At 48.7% G+C, this 11,504-nt stretch overlaps 3 protein-coding genes across 3 annotated transcripts; 2 read left to right on the top strand and 1 right to left on the bottom strand.

Annotated features, from left to right (window-relative positions):
- The first annotated feature begins 1,042 nt into the window (after positions 1–1,042).
- Positions 1,043–6,268, top strand: COCSADRAFT_141665 (uncharacterized protein). Its single transcript, XM_007701411.1, has 4 exons — positions 1,043–1,252; positions 1,306–1,371; positions 1,425–2,525; positions 2,590–6,268. Exons 1-4 carry the CDS (start codon positions 1,101–1,103, stop codon positions 6,170–6,172), a joined length of 4,902 nt encoding a protein of 1,633 aa, XP_007699601.1. The 5' UTR covers positions 1,043–1,100; the 3' UTR covers positions 6,173–6,268.
- Positions 6,269–7,915: 1,647 nt separating this feature from the next.
- Positions 7,916–8,451, top strand: COCSADRAFT_181056 (uncharacterized protein; the record flags this gene model as incomplete). Its single annotated transcript, XM_007701410.1, has 2 exons — positions 7,916–8,228; positions 8,293–8,451. The coding sequence occupies exons 1-2, from the start codon at positions 7,989–7,991 to the stop codon at positions 8,446–8,448; spliced, it is 396 nt and encodes a 131-aa protein (XP_007699600.1). The 5' UTR covers positions 7,916–7,988.
- A 273-nt stretch (positions 8,452–8,724) lies between these two features.
- COCSADRAFT_141659 (uncharacterized protein) lies at positions 8,725–11,054 on the bottom strand. The gene is made up of 4 exons (XM_007701409.1): positions 10,744–11,054; positions 10,555–10,690; positions 10,464–10,498; positions 8,725–10,409 (listed from the first exon to the last, which is right to left on the bottom strand). The coding sequence occupies exons 1-4, from the start codon at positions 11,022–11,024 to the stop codon at positions 8,993–8,995; spliced, it is 1,869 nt and encodes a 622-aa protein (XP_007699599.1). The 5' UTR covers positions 11,025–11,054; the 3' UTR covers positions 8,725–8,992.
- Positions 11,055–11,504: the final 450 nt, after the last annotated feature.

Here is an 11,504-nt window from a genome sequence, read left to right as displayed (position 1 = left end):
GGAGATTCATATGCAGTCTTGACTGTGAATATATATTCAACATGCGCCAGGGTGGCATACCGACTACTTCAGGCAACAGCCAGGCAACGAAGGGTAAAATGTCAGTCGGCCACTTGTTGCGCCCCACTTTTGCTCATGTTGGCAGTTCGTATAGGCTGACCACGTCTTGCTCTATGCTTTGGAGGAAAAGGCAAAATTAAGAACATTGTATGCTAGTCTACTACTTGTGGTAGAGGCGAAGTGGTCAATTCCGTTGAAGTTGGAGTTAGTATGGCATGTCTGTAGGAAGGGGAACTCCTGTTCTCTCAATGGCTAGTTGGCGACCTTAGGTAAATGAGCGCATCTACACACGCTGGGTCTGGATTTAAGAGAGGGCGATACACCAACGGACGTATCGTGAAGGTCTAGATCTTGCTGTTCTCAAGCCCCTTTCATCGAACGCTAAGGAAGCACGTGCCAGCCGAGCCGCTGTCCTTTGAGCCCCAGCCATGACAATAATCTTAATAATAGCCACAACTTTCCGTCCGTCACTCGAACTTTGCAAATGTACTCAGCTTCGCGCTTCTTTGATTTCTTCAGCCATAGCGATTTGAAGATCACGCTTGAATGTATCCATTAGTACTAGTAAGCACTACTCGCGCACGTGGCGCCTCTCTACCAAATCCCATCCCTCCCTTTTATTGAAAATCCTCAATCTGGACCGCGAAGGTCAACTTTGGCATCTGCAACGTGACGTTTTGACGCACCTTTAATGGCTACGCTCCTGTGGCTGAAACGAGCCTCGAGGTCCAGGTACACGTACTTAGCGCAGGTACTGTCAACTATAATGCCGTAGTCGCTGTCAGCCGCCTACTAGAGCGCTCTAAGCGGATAACTTGACGAAATCCTCCCAAACTTCGTTCCGTCAGGTCCGTACCTTAAACTAGCGTAGCCGGCGATTTGGCCTTCGCTCGCAACTGATTCGGCCATCCACGCCCGAACTTCTGGTCGATTTTTCTCGTGCAACTTGCCCAAAAGGTCGGGTCCTGCCCTTTTGAGTCCTTCATTCTTCGTTCTCTATTCTTGCAATCTTCTTCATCTCCCCAAGGGAAACATCAAGTATGCGCACCTTGATTCTTCTTCCTCTGTTTTGGCTACTCCAAATATGCCAGGCCTTTCAATCGCCTGATATATATTCTCTTACACAGCCCGCGGGGGCAAGTGCAGCTCTATCGGAGGACAGTCAGGCAGCTACTGTGCCTTCCAGGTCGAGGTTAGGAGAGCAAACTCATCTTATGATGTTGTTCACTGACGGCGCTATGTTAGACATGCAGCCGGACCAAGTTCTGCGCTCAACATCTTTGTACCCAGTTATCGATCAGACCCCAACTGGTACATTATCTCAAAGAAGCTTGATTTCAGAACAACAAATAACACCATATCAGGCTTCCTCTTACGCTAGCTCTCAAGACAATTGGATTGCAAGTAAAGGTTATTGAATCGCTGAACCTTTCTTCCCAATGCTGGACTCTTCTTGTCTACACGCCCCCAGGCGTGAATTACAGCCCAAATTCTGCCGATGTCACGACCTTGAATTCTTTCGTGTCCAGAGGTGGCAGATTGATCTTCATGAACAAGGTTCCCTCCGCTCTTCAATCTCTTGCAGGAGTATCTGCATCTACTGTAGACACGAGCGGTTCGCGATCGGTTTTGCAATTGACCAATACCGAATCGCCTGTACAGGCTCTACGGGGTTTCGACTTTACAGATTACTACGACGTCAACATGCCTTTTTATGAGAACTACACTGAACAAGGCCTTATCAATGTTGGCTATACGCCTGCTAGAGGTTCACAAACACTTGGAAAGTACCAGGTTCGAAACAATGGCGTAGACAGTGCAGATAAGTCTGCTACAAGCGCAGCTATTGTCAGGAACCAGCCTTTGAGTGCGAGCGGATATGTATACAGCATCGGTATGGATCTTGGTTATTTGTTCATTCAGGCGCAAAACGAAGCCGGCGGCTACTCGCCGTGGTATGATGGACACTACTACCCCGGATACGACATCGGAACACGCATCGTCAAGAATATTGTCACTTCTAGTCCCCAATTTGTCAGTCTATGGACAGTCCCGTACAACAAAGGACTCGCTTTCACCACCACTTGGGATATCGACACCTACGTCTCGTACCCCCACGGCCAGGGTATGGCAGCCGCCGCGCAAGAAAGAGGTGCTTCTGGTAACTTGAACCTTCATACCAAGTATATAACCGATGCCTACGAGAATGCATACTTCCAGTATGGAATTCCATACATTTATCAGATCACCGGGTTCCGGACGGCTCCTGATGGGTACCCGTACATCGATTTTGGCACTCACACTGTCAGCCACTCGCCAAATGCGGCGAGTTTTCCCTACGGTACTCGTGAGGAGCGGTATATCAAAGGAAGTGATGCAGGGTACGCGCCTTACATTCACCAATGTGGGGCTAACGCCGATGGAACACCTCCTGATGATCAGCAGTGTACAAAGGGAGGTCCCAGGTAAGTGTTCATTGTGTAGGATCTATGCGGAATCGACGCTAACTTTGCGCCTCCACCTCTGTAGCGGACTTGCGTTCTATACATCGGGTGGCTCTTCATCGGGAGAGGTCCGCGTAAGCGCATTTCTGATTCGATATATACTACAGGATGTATTCAAGACCAATTACAACCTCACCACCTACCGTCCCGGAAACCTTGCATGGAGTAAGTACCAAGCTACGCATTGCGTTGCGAACGGATTCATCGGCGGCTCTTCATGCTCAGGAAACTCTCATCTTACCCACCTCCCTTTCCAAGTTACCCACAACCGTGAATCGTTCCAGGAGCTCCCATACTACGAGTTTCCTCTCCAATGGTCTGACGGCGACGGAAACATGAGCAGTGCCGATTTTCCGGGGTCGGACTTCTCAAACCAGATCAAAGATATCAAGAAAATGGCACGGTATGGCGGTCACTACAACATCTTGATCCACCCTTCGGACGCGGTTTTCGACAAGATTCAAATACAACGTGCATTCCACGATACCGTGCGTCCTTTTGCAGTCTTCTTCAATCAGACAGGTTTGGCCAACTGGTGGGCAAATCGAGATCGCGCCGTTGTGAACATCACAGTAGCAAGCAGAACATCAGCGACGATGACAGTTCGTCTGGACGGCCCTACGGAAGGGCTCACTCTACAGGTGCCTCGAAACTATGCCATACAGTCCGCTACAGGCTCCCTCTCAGTCTGCCAGCAGCTTTCGTATGATAAGACAACGAACGCGGTCGTTTTGCGAAACACGGCAAAGGGGCTATATACGCTCACTTTCAGCGTTGGTTTGATCGACGCATCCGTCTCTACATGCCCCGACTTCACACCAAAGGCGATTGGGGATACAGAATGCATAGCATGGGATGTCATGATTGACGATTTTCTGGAGCTCTACTTTGGCAACAACAACGTCAATCTACTCTTATTGCAAACAAGCGCAATAGGACTTTCGTCAAACAACGTGGATGGCACCTTGCAGCTCACAGCAACTACCACCAGCGGGGTCAACTCGTACTACACAGAGATCTCACGATTCTGCTTCGACGCTTCGATCTACACACATCTTTACTTTGACATGATTGCTCCACAAGGAACTACCTTTTACGTGCAGCTTGTCTCGTACGATTCCGGATGCAATTTCGAAAAGCCGAGTCCCACGTACTTGGACGTAACCAGATACGCCGCTGCTGACGGCACAAATCATACTGTTACCATACCGTTATCAGACTTCCAGGGCCAGGATATGCTCCATGTTCGCGGTATACGTATTGGCAACATCTCGCCAGACCACGTGCCTATCTATATCGATAATATCAAGATCCAGAAGCGATGCGTTACGGCGCCAGGAGAAGATCGCACCCAAGGCCTGGCAATCGAGTCATTCCAAAATGTCGATCGTTGGATTACTGGCATCAACAACGTCTTTGGTCAGACCGACTTTAACAACTCAATGACGTTTGCAAAACTCTCGGAGCTTGGGAGAATGCAGTTGTTGCCGTCGAGCTCAAACTCGTACTTTTATACCGACACTGCTGTCAATGGTGTTAATTTGAACGCTACCGGGTACACCGCAGTCTCTCTGAACGCGCGCGGCCCGCCTGGTGGTTCCTTTGATGTGGTTGTGTCCTCAGGTACTGATACTACTTCTACCGTCAACACCAAGTCTTATGCTGCCTTGAGCCAAGACAAGTTTACGAACATTACAATCCCTCTTTCGGCATTCTCAGGACTCAATGCTAATTCCATGAGCCGTATCACCCTACGAAACTTCACGCCCAGCGGTGGTTCTGCTGCCAGCAACTTCACGTTGCGATGGGTCTCCCTTCTGGGCGGCCCTCCCGGAGGCGGTGCTGGTTCACGTTGCGCGAGGGCCTCTGGCTACGTCGTGCTGGACTTTTGCGATCCGGCCGAATTCCAAACTCAGACCAACGCCCTGGGAGCTCCCATGTCAGACAACAAGACGATGACATCCTACAAGCAAGTCGCCAGTGGTTCCGCTGATCTCGTACCTCGGGATGCGAAGTCGTACTTCTACACATTGCTCGCAAAGACGCCTGGCTGCGCAGCGGTCAACAGTTCTTACGATTCGATCAAACTCAGTATCTCTGGTCCACAAGGCGCAACCGCAAGCATCGGCTTCAAGTATGGTAGTGATAGCTGCAACACCAATGTGGTCACGTCTTACACCCCGATTAGTTTTAACACTGCGCCAACACAGCTCACGATCCCATTCTCGCGTTTCTCATCTACTTTCAACGCCAAGTACCTCCAGTCGTTTATCATGACAAACTTCAGTTCTCCCGGTTCGACGTACCGCATTCACTCCTTGGTCTTCACGGGACCTATTGATAGCCCTGGTTGTGTGCTTTGCTCGGGCACCGTTCTAAATACCTGCACATTCACACCAGATGTTCCACGGATAAATCGACTCCTTGGAGGCATGACTGATGAAGGATCTCTTGCCTCATACTCCGTTAGCAACGACGGCTCGCTCAGTCTAGGAGCTAGCAGTGGTGCATACTGGTACTCTCAATTTGGCACCACCTGTTACAACGCAAACAAAGTAAATGCAACTGGCATCCAAATCTCCATGGCGGCTCCCGCAGACACCACTTTCCAGGTGTCTATGCGCTGGAAGACGGATGTCGAGTGTTCATTGACGTCGCCGGCATCTTCAGTCCCAATCACTTCGTACACGACATTTGATGGTACCGATTCGTACCAAGTCACGTACATTCCCTTCTCCGATTTCCCTGGAATGAACGCGAGTAGACTAGACAGCATCGCACTATCAGCTTTCAACCCCTCAAATGCAGAGATCAAGCTCGGTTGTATTAGTTTGGCTTCCACGGCAGTCGTGCCATCGAATTCGACATGTAGCTGCCCTGACACCGCCTGGTTGAACTACTGCACTTCAAAGAACGTGGACCGTAATGCTAATGGCAATGCGCAAAGCGACGACGGAACTATGGAGGTTGCACCAGCCGTCAAGGACGGTGCCTTGGTCCTGCAACCTGCTGTCTCTGGGTCCTACTGGTACTCGCTCCAGAACTGCGCGGACGTTTCCTCGTCTAGCTTCCTCTACCTCAATGTTACGGCGAAGGCAGGTGCAAGTTTCAACATACAACTGCAGAGTGGCGGGAGCGGATGTGCCGGTTCGACACTGCTTCAGCGAGCCAGTGTATCAAGCACTGCGTATGGTACTCTGGGCAGTGCTCCCGTGCTTCTCAAGATCCCGCTTTCGGCTTATACTTCCTCGGGTAACAGTGCCTTCTCGCTGTCGGCGATCAGCGCGGTCGTTTTGGAAGGGTTCAACGCCGAGACTTCGATGTATCTCATTCACTGCGCATACTTTGGTAATGGCACATCGGGTGGGACAGCTGCAGCTTTAGGTGTAGCTCCATCGTCAGGCACGGCTTCGTCGTCAGGCGCAGCTTCATCAGCAGGTACAGGTACATCGATGAGCGCATTGGCCGGTACATCGACAAGTCCAGCCACGTCGACAGGTGCAGCTGCACTAGCAGGTGCAACTACACCGACAAGTGGGGCTACATCAGCGGGTACGCCGACAGCGGCACCAGCAGCTTCGTCAACAGCTACAGCTGCATCGACTTAGTTATGTGTATTTTAGAAGGATGTAAAATAAGCAAGACATAATGTATGTTAGATTAATGAATTATACTAGAATAAAGAAAGTCTTTTTGCAGCCTCGCAACATGATCATGGCGATTGCTAGCTAGCTAGTCGTCATAAACATCAACGAATACGCACCACAGTCACATGTTGTGCGGGCATCAAGGAGCCGCAGGAGACGTTTAGTAACAACAGCATATTTCAAGTATTATAGGCCTCAGCTCCATCAGATCATTGCAGGGAGCATGCCAAAAACAGGAAGTGATATTCACTCCCCGTCATATTATCCCTGCTTTCTCGATGAACCGATACATACTTAGCCGGGTATCTTATGACAAGGGGGACTGCGGGCCAAGAGGAGACGTTTCCAGGGCAAACCGTTGGCCCATGATATGTTTGCTGCATGTGCGAAATATCTAATAATGGATTTTTTTTACCTGAAATATTACTATGTTTTCTTGGAGGCTGAGTAGCAGCCGCTTGGGGAGCGAATTGTCTCAGAGTTTTAGAAAGAAAATAGCAGTACTACGTTGTTGGCTTTATTGACCAACCCGAGAAACTTTCCATTGATTCCATTGTGGGCAACATATGCGATTTTGTCGGTACGGATTCTGCCGGTATATGTCTCTAATCCAGCGGCCTTCGTAGCTATATGATGATATCCGATATACGCGCAACAAAAGGGCCTAGGGTTGTCCCTTTTTTCGGTGCTTGAAGGAGATGGTACAGTGAGGGATGTTTATTAGGCGGCGTGACGACATCAGTGTACTTACAGCGGTGCTTACTACAGGGAGTAAAGCATGGAGGATATGAAAGGGATATCGATATCATGCTTATATGTAGATGATCTCCCGGCGCTGCCGTCATTTTGGCATGGTTGCAATATAGAAGCTCGGATGTACCTTGCCATCCAACGGCGATCATCATTCACGGCTCTCCTTTGCCTTTCTTCGTGCAGTTGCTTTCACATACGCCATGTGTGGCGTATATGTGTACACCGAATCACGTTCAATGAAGATGTCTTTCCAGAGCGGCGTAGGAGTCGTGCCAAGTTTACGATTCGTATTTGTCGATCCACTAAGACATCAACCGCACGCAGTGAATAGTCGGTGTTTCTATTTGCATGCTTAGGGGCGGAAGAGTGGTAGAGTGCTAAACCGTGCGCATGAATTCGCTAATTTGTTTCAAGCTCGAAACATCCAAGAAAACGGTGAAGGGCGAACCATGCGCTGTTCTAGAATGACATGTTATTCTGTCAGGTACGCGTCCATGAGGCGCATGGAAATCTTTCCTATGTAGCATAACAGGTCAGGATTGGTGGGAATACTATACTTATGCCTTCCGCTACCATCAGTTGATACTTAGTAACCGTATTGTTTGGTGATGAGACTACAATGTATATTCGGGCCGATGCCAAATGTCCGGCAATCGGGACCCACCCAGTCTTGTTCTTACTTCTAGATGGGACCCAGTTGCCGCACAGGATCTGGCATCAGGGTCAAAGAAAGTACCGTCATGGTAACCGAGCTTGTTTGAACGTGAACGCTTCGACCAATGGACAGGGCAAGTACAACCTTACATCACTAGTGCTTACCACCGTACTCTAATTCTCGCCGTCCTGGTCTGCCCTGCGTTTAATCACAATATGCACTGCTTTGTCAACTTTATCTAATTTCTTGTTTCCCCTACATCAAATCATATAAATACTATTCGTAGAACGGTCTTGTGACATTCTCGCCCACCAGCCCTCACTCACTTAATACCGGCTTCATACCGTCACACTCAATTCAATCTTCAAGATGCGCTTTCTTCAGATCATCCCCGCCGTCTTTGCGGCTTCGACTCTTGCCGCCAAATTCGAAGGCTTCGTCGACATTTCTTGCCAACGATACTCCGGAGACTACAGGCTCATCACAGCTGCCGACCAACAGAAAATCGTCGTCGACAAGTGGGCAAGTACGGTTACCGCACAAGAGACGTCACGTGCATTCTCTCCAAAAGGCATTTGCCCTTCCAACGCGGACGACACATACAAGTGGGTAAGTTTTGCACAAACAATGGAATCCCTTTCGCATGTTCTAGCTCAATACTAACATTGTATAGATTGAGATGCCCCAGTGGAATGATGTGGAAACTCGTTTCGGGCGTACAGCAGGGGGTGCCATTGCTGTGGTTTACTTCAACGAGACAGACACCTACCACGCCTGCAGATACTTGGCTTCGGTGCAACCGAACGGTTATAAGGGTCAGTGTAAGTAGGGTGTTAATTTGCTTACTCGGCGATTTTGCTGGTTAGCATGGTCGCCAGCCGCTATTTATGTATGCGCACTTTACAATTTTCTGTGCTTGGTTTCAATTCGCCAGCAATGATCATTGTTAATACCACTGTAAATAGTTACAAATTCAAATATCAGATGTTATCTACTTGCATATTATCGTGTTTTATCAGATGCCCCTTTTGAATTCGTTTTGTTCTACCTAATCTCTTCAAGCACACTAGTTTGCTCTCTTGTCTATTTCAAAAAAAAAAACAGCGTTGAAACCAATACCGATTGTTCCCTCATCAAGGTAAAGCAAATTCAAGCGTTACAGTTGCAATACCATAACTATTTGAATAGCACATCAGTTACTATATAAACGAAGTAGGCCATACTTATCTGGGAGTACGAGAAATGGTTCTCGCTTTCAAACGGCTGCATTGAGAAGGATGGTAAGATTATCGGGTGTTTAACGTGTATATCAGATGGCATCAACGAAAGAGACAAACAAAAGGCTGTCTACATACGACATCTTGCGTTCTCCTTTACTCCTCAATAGCAGCATCAATAACATCCTGCGCCAACTTCTCCGCGTGCGCATACGTAACACCCTGTGTATGCCCCGGCGCTCCAAATGGCAAAGAGCTGGCATCTATAACCCTCAATCCCTTGACTCCAAACACCCTGGCTTTCGAGTCTACTACAGCTCCATCGGAAACATTGCGACCCATTGCGCATGTTGCCGCTCCGTGATGGATTGCGCCCATGCCCTTTGTGCGAATGTAATCAAGGATTTGAGCATCGGTCGTGATATTCGCTCCTGGCGCAATTTCCGTGCCAAATGCGGAGATTCTGGATGCGATTGTACGTGCGCGTCGATACGCCGCAACGGCCATTTCCTGGTCTTCTTTTGAATCCAGCCATCCGATGTACACGATTGGTGCGACGGTGTTGTCGGAAGATTGAATCGTAATGTTTCCTCTACTGGAAGCGGAAGTGAGAATCGCACCGATGACACCGGTGTTACTGGCTGCTTGGGTTGTGGAAAGCACGCGCTCGGAAGCTTGCAGTACGTATTCTACATTTGGCCAGTCGGAAGGTAGTTGTTTTAGGTAGTCTTGAGTTGGCTGGCTCATTTTACTCGTATATTCTTCGGAGAATCTGTCCCATGCGGCAAAGTCACTGGCTGGACTGCTGAGAGGGCCAGATCCATTCTTGAGGTAGGATTCTACCGCGTCGTTGAAGGACGCAGCACTGCGCGTCCAGGCGCTCCTACCAGGTACGTTTGAGGAGTGGATGATACCGCCGAGGGCAGGAGTATCGTGGAGATTCTGGCCCACACCTGGAAGATCAGAGATTACGGGGATGTTATATTTTTCGAGCGCTGCTCGCGGTCCAATACCAGAAACCATGAGCAGATGCGGAGAGTTGACGAAGCCACTAGATACGATGACTTCTTTGCGCGCATGAAGGACAAAAGGCCTCCTTCCTGCGACTGTGACATTGACTCCGAAAGCGCGTTTGTTTTCATCAAAAAGAAGGTTACGCGCCATACACGATTGGTAGATCTTCAATGAAGTCCTGGTAGCCGTCCGAGAAAGAAAAGCACTTTCCGTACTGCTTCTTGTGCTGTCTTCGGGGCGCAGCGTGAACGGCCAATATCCGTAACCCAGTAAGTTTCCGTCTAAGAAACCATTGGCTGCTTTAATCCCAGCTCCAGCGTAACCTTGAGGCCCAAATGAGGATATAGGTTGAGCGTATTTTGGATAGCTTAGATGTACTGGTCCTCCGGGATTATCGAAGCTGGACAGAGTGAAGTTTACAGTAGCATTTTCGGCACGGTATCTGGTATCTGGTGGCGTAAATGAGAAGCTCTTCTTCATGAAAGGGAACATGTTATCCCAGAGGTAGGCTAGATCTCCAGTTATATTGGCCATTGCTGCATACCAGCCTTTGGTTGCTCTGGAGGTGGGAGTCAGTGATTTGTAGTAATACGCAAGAGAAACATGGTCGCACCTGTGGTAAATTTGTTGGTTGCGTGCTGAACTTCCCTACAATAATGTTTAATCACAGCCCACCGATGTTAGTTTGAATTGGCTGAACTCACACCAAGAGTTTTGCCCTGTGCATAAAAATACCGTCGTCCATTGGCACCTGGGATGGGTTCCGTGAAGTAGCCCCAATCTATTAATGGCTGGTAATCGTCTACGCTTGGCCCAACATACATTGTGGAATAGTATGGTCTAGCAACAATCAAATCGTAAGTATTGATACACATATTTTAATTTCTACCCACATTTGACTATAATTGCCATTTGAAATCTCGTAGAAAGAGCCCGCTTCTAGCACTGCGACCGTCTTATGCGGCAATGCCTCTGCAAGTCTCGATGCCGTCAGAGCGCCAGCAAGACCAGCCCCAACAACGACGTAGTCAAATGTCGCATTTACACCAGAGTTGCCAAATGAATTGCCAAGAAGACGGCCTGGGGCATAGAATTGTTGAAGCAAAGTATTGCCATCAGAGTCAGCTGTGGCAAAAGCAGTCCAGAGACAGGAGATCGTTATGAAATGTCGCATTGCGGTTTCAATTGTGCTACAACACAATGCAAGAGAAGCTGTAATAAGTCAATGGGGCACACGGTCGGATCTTGGCCTTTTATACACTGGCGGTGAGGCAGGGACATGATTCCATGATCTACAAGATTCAAACGCTATTATCTCAAAACTGCATTTTAGGTCGTGGTAAAGCTCTAGCAAAGCAATGATGGCTTGCAGGAGATCTCCACTATAGATTTACATTGATCGTACACAGCAACTCTCATTGGATACAAAGCCCCCGCTGCAAGGATTGACGGCTGACGGATCGGAGCGGCACCATCGGCTAGCGGCGATGGATGCAACTCCCGGTTCAAGGGAATAAGAAAAGCGTAAGGCGTGGTATTTAGTCAGCCATGCACCACTTTCCATTCGCGGACTTGACCGGGTTGTTGATCATGTACGTGCGTTTTACTCGAAGACAATTTCTGTTTCTGGATTAGGCAACTGGTTTTACTGAAT

This window comes from Bipolaris sorokiniana (genome assembly GCF_000338995.1).
Source record: "Bipolaris sorokiniana ND90Pr unplaced genomic scaffold COCSAscaffold_6, whole genome shotgun sequence".
Classification (NCBI taxonomy): domain Eukaryota; kingdom Fungi; phylum Ascomycota; class Dothideomycetes; order Pleosporales; family Pleosporaceae; genus Bipolaris; species Bipolaris sorokiniana.
Note: the sequence above shows the minus strand (reverse complement) of the source record. Positions and strands in the feature narration are given on the sequence as shown.

Coding starts and splice junctions, on each gene's coding strand:
- COCSADRAFT_141665 (XM_007701411.1), top strand. CDS start 1,101: ATGCGCACCTTGATTCTTCTTCCTCTGTTTTGGCTACTCCAAATATGC. Junction 1,253..1,305: donor ACTGTGCCTTCCAGGTCGAG/GTTAGGAGAGCA, acceptor GCGCTATGTTAG/ACATGCAGCCGGACCAAGTT. Junction 2,526..2,589: donor TGTACAAAGGGAGGTCCCAG/GTAAGTGTTCAT, acceptor CCACCTCTGTAG/CGGACTTGCGTTCTATACAT.
- COCSADRAFT_141659 (XM_007701409.1), bottom strand. CDS start 11,024: ATGCGACATTTCATAACGATCTCCTGTCTCTGGACTGCTTTTGCCACA. Junction 10,499..10,554: donor CACAGGGCAAAACTCTTGGT/GTGAGTTCAGCC, acceptor ACATTATTGTAG/GGAAGTTCAGCACGCAACCA. Junction 10,410..10,463: donor AACCAACAAATTTACCACAG/GTGCGACCATGT, acceptor TCCCACCTCCAG/AGCAACCAAAGGCTGGTATG.